This window comes from Gavialis gangeticus, unplaced genomic scaffold, assembly GCF_001723915.1.
Source record: "Gavialis gangeticus isolate Ggan-Ray unplaced genomic scaffold, GavGan_comp1, whole genome shotgun sequence".
Taxonomy (NCBI): domain Eukaryota; kingdom Metazoa; phylum Chordata; order Crocodylia; family Gavialidae; genus Gavialis; species Gavialis gangeticus.
In genome coordinates, this window is record NW_017728992.1 from 101328185 (window position 1) to 101331246 (window position 3062).

The 3062-nt window shown below is 41.4% G+C and overlaps 1 protein-coding gene across 1 annotated transcript in view; it reads left to right on the forward strand.

The window, feature by feature from the left end:
• Positions 1-3062, forward strand: part of LAMA3 (laminin subunit alpha 3) — a gene marked incomplete at its 5' end in the record, with an annotated part of 261166 nt that overhangs the window by 250990 nt on the left and 7114 nt on the right. Inside the window, 2 exons of the mRNA XM_019526339.1 lie at positions 1875-1968; positions 2381-2500. Coding sequence (XP_019381884.1) covers positions 1875-1968; positions 2381-2500 — 214 coding nt within the window. The remainder of the gene's footprint in view (positions 1-1874; positions 1969-2380; positions 2501-3062) is intronic.

The following is a 3062-nucleotide window of genomic DNA, read 5'->3' on the forward strand; positions in this document are numbered from 1 at the left end:
TGATGGAGAGGAGGTATAGATTGGACATCCGCAAAAACTACTTCACGGTTAGGGCGGCTAGGAGCTGGAACCAACTTCCAAGGGAAGTGGTGCTGGCCCCTACCCTGGGGGTCTTTAAGAAGAGGCTGGATGCCTACCTGGCTGGACTCGTTTGAGTCCCGTTTCTCTTTTTGGGGTTTTTTGTTGTTCTTCCGCCCTGGCGGGGGGTCGGGCTAGAAGATCTACTAGGTCCCTCCTGACCCTTAATCTATGAATCTATGAATCTATGACTCAGTACAATGTCAAACTTAAAAAATACTGTTTATAAACTTTCTTTGGGAGATGGATCCCTAAATCTCTCCCATATCAGTATTAGCAGCTTCCAGTGTGTTCACATTGGCTTGCTCAGGTCACTTCCATATAGTTTAAAGAATCCTCATCTCCTTAGGACAAGGAGCACCTGAAAACTTGTAAGATAAATGGAAAACTCATGTATACCCCTCATAAGAATAACAGAGTATTTCCGTGTCTGGGTGACTCTTTAGAAACTGAGACAAGGATTTTGGACCATAGCCACAAAACCAGCAAACATGCTGCCACTCTTAGCCTACACAAGCCTGCTAGGAAGAATACAGCTATAAGGCACTGTTCTGGTGCAGCTCCCTACAAAGTCTCTCACTTGCTTCTACTATAGTCTCCCACCCAAGAATTTCAGCAGTTCTGCCCTGTTTTAGTGTCTTCTTCACTCACTGACAAGTGTGTAGTTGTAGGGTTGGAGAATTGTGGCAGTTTTGACAGTCCAGGAAATGTCTGAAAGGCAAAGGGTTTTTTTGCAATATCTTTTATTGGATGCACGGTATATCTGGCAGGGCTACTGGGCAAGCTTTTGGGGATCTAGTGACCTTCCTCTGGTCAAAAATGTGTAGCTGTTTTTCTTGTTAGTGATATGTATTACCATAGTTTAGGAGATTAGTTATGGACCAAAGCTCCACTGTGGTCGGAGCTGTACAAATGAAATAAAAGGGGCAGTCACAACCCCAAGCACGATACAAGCATAAAAGAAAAGATTGATACAATCAGAGAGATGAACAGTACAAGGGAACAGAAGCAATATAGATCAGCCTGGTAGGTAGAGGAATCAGCATACCAGCAGTCAAAACATTTGTCAGCATTATGGCTAAGCAGTTTTAAGAAGGGTTTGAAAGGAGAATAATGTGTTGGTTTTATGTATGTTTGCAGGGAGCGTCTCCCAAACATGAAGGCTAGCAATGGAGAAAGCGAGGCTAGCAATGGAGAAAGATGCTTGTTTGAAAACCTAACAAAGGAGAATGGGAGTTAGCATCACAGGATGATCAGAGGAGGAAGATAATGAAAAATGAATGAATGAATCTCTCAGTAATGAATGAGAAATTATGTATAGGGTGAGGGGAAGCTGTGGAGGACCTAGAAAATGAAGACAAGTAGCTTATGTTTAAAAAGATAGAAGGCAGTTAAAGGGTACCAAAACAGGTATGACATGGTCCCAAAACAACAGGCCACGAAAATGATCTTTGCAGTAACATTTTGAATGGATTATGAGTGTACCCACATGAATTTTGTCAAGGCCAGAGAGAAAGGTGTAGCAGCATATAAGTTCTGAGTTGATGAACAAGTGGACAAAAGCTTCAGCTGCACAAATGGATAGGAAAGACCTTAAATTAGATGCAGAAAGAATCTGCAAGGCTCTACAGGGTGGTAGAGGAAGGAATCAGGAAAGAGAGGCAAGAGGTGAATTTATATGCATTTAATTTTTTTAAAATATCTTGTCTTTGGACTTCAAATTGAATTCGGAGTAGGATATTTTTTGTCCTCTTCTTTCTTTTTTCCTTGTAATTTGAAAGTTAACTGTTCTATAGCTCACAGCCTCTGGAAAGAATGGTGCTAGAGAATTCAAGACATCGGTCTCACTTGAGCAGTCACTGTGCGATGGGGAGTGGCATTCCATTTCAGGTACTGTATCGTCATCTCACCAGTTCTTCTGAAACTGGGCTGGAAGGGGAGGGGAGGAGAGGAAGATGCTAGATACTGCTGCAACCCAGATTTTATGTCAAACCTTTTTTGAACCAAAGACTTCCATTGCTTTTTCTTTTAAAGACACTTGTTGGAACAATAAAAGTATATTTTACACTAATTTAAGGCTGAATATATGAGAACACATTTTCACCTTTTTACACATCTCCATAAACAACAGCTATGTGTGTCTGTTTGATTTTTGAATAGTAATGAAAAAAAATTACTTCTCATTTCTGCAAGACAAAAATGACTAAAAGCTAGCATGACTAAAAGCTAGCTAGCTCAGTCATAGTTGGCTGAGAATTAACTAGAGTAGAGCATTCTTACTGATTTACTAAGTTTTTTACAGTAACTCAGAAACAGAACATTGTGCAGCTAGAGGTGGATACCAAGAGTAACTACACTGTTGGATCATCAGCCTCACTTTCCAAACACATGGGTCATCCACTTTACTTTGGAGGACTTCCAGGTAGTATTACCTAATAATTCTTTGCTTGTATTGTTTCTATTTAAAAAAATCATGTATACATTAAGGGCCATATCTAAGATGTTGCAAAAATAGCTCATCCTACATCTGTGCCAGGGGGCTGGACTAAATGATTCCTCCCATCCCTTCCAACCCTACGATCCTCTCCATACAAGGATACCCTTTGGGGACAGAAGAGCAAACTTCCCTTTGGGGACAGAAGAGCAAACACATGTGCACGCAGAGTAAACTTCCATCTCTGCATATACACATGTATGTGCATGTGTGTGCATGCACATGGTAGGAAATCCAGCTCTGTAATCCCACAGATCTCATTATTTGTGGAGGTGAGCATTTTCACACTGCTTCATAGCCTCCACAGATGCATCAGAGTTTATAGTGCCAGTATTTGTGGCCCTTGCCCCAACAGTTGGGGTAGGCTTTTCTGTGCTGCGTATGTCACCACATAGGGAATCCAAGAGACCAACACAGCTACACTGAGATTCCCTGGAAGGTTTGGGGAGCAATAGGAAAAAGGCTAAGGGAAATGTAGCTATAGACATTC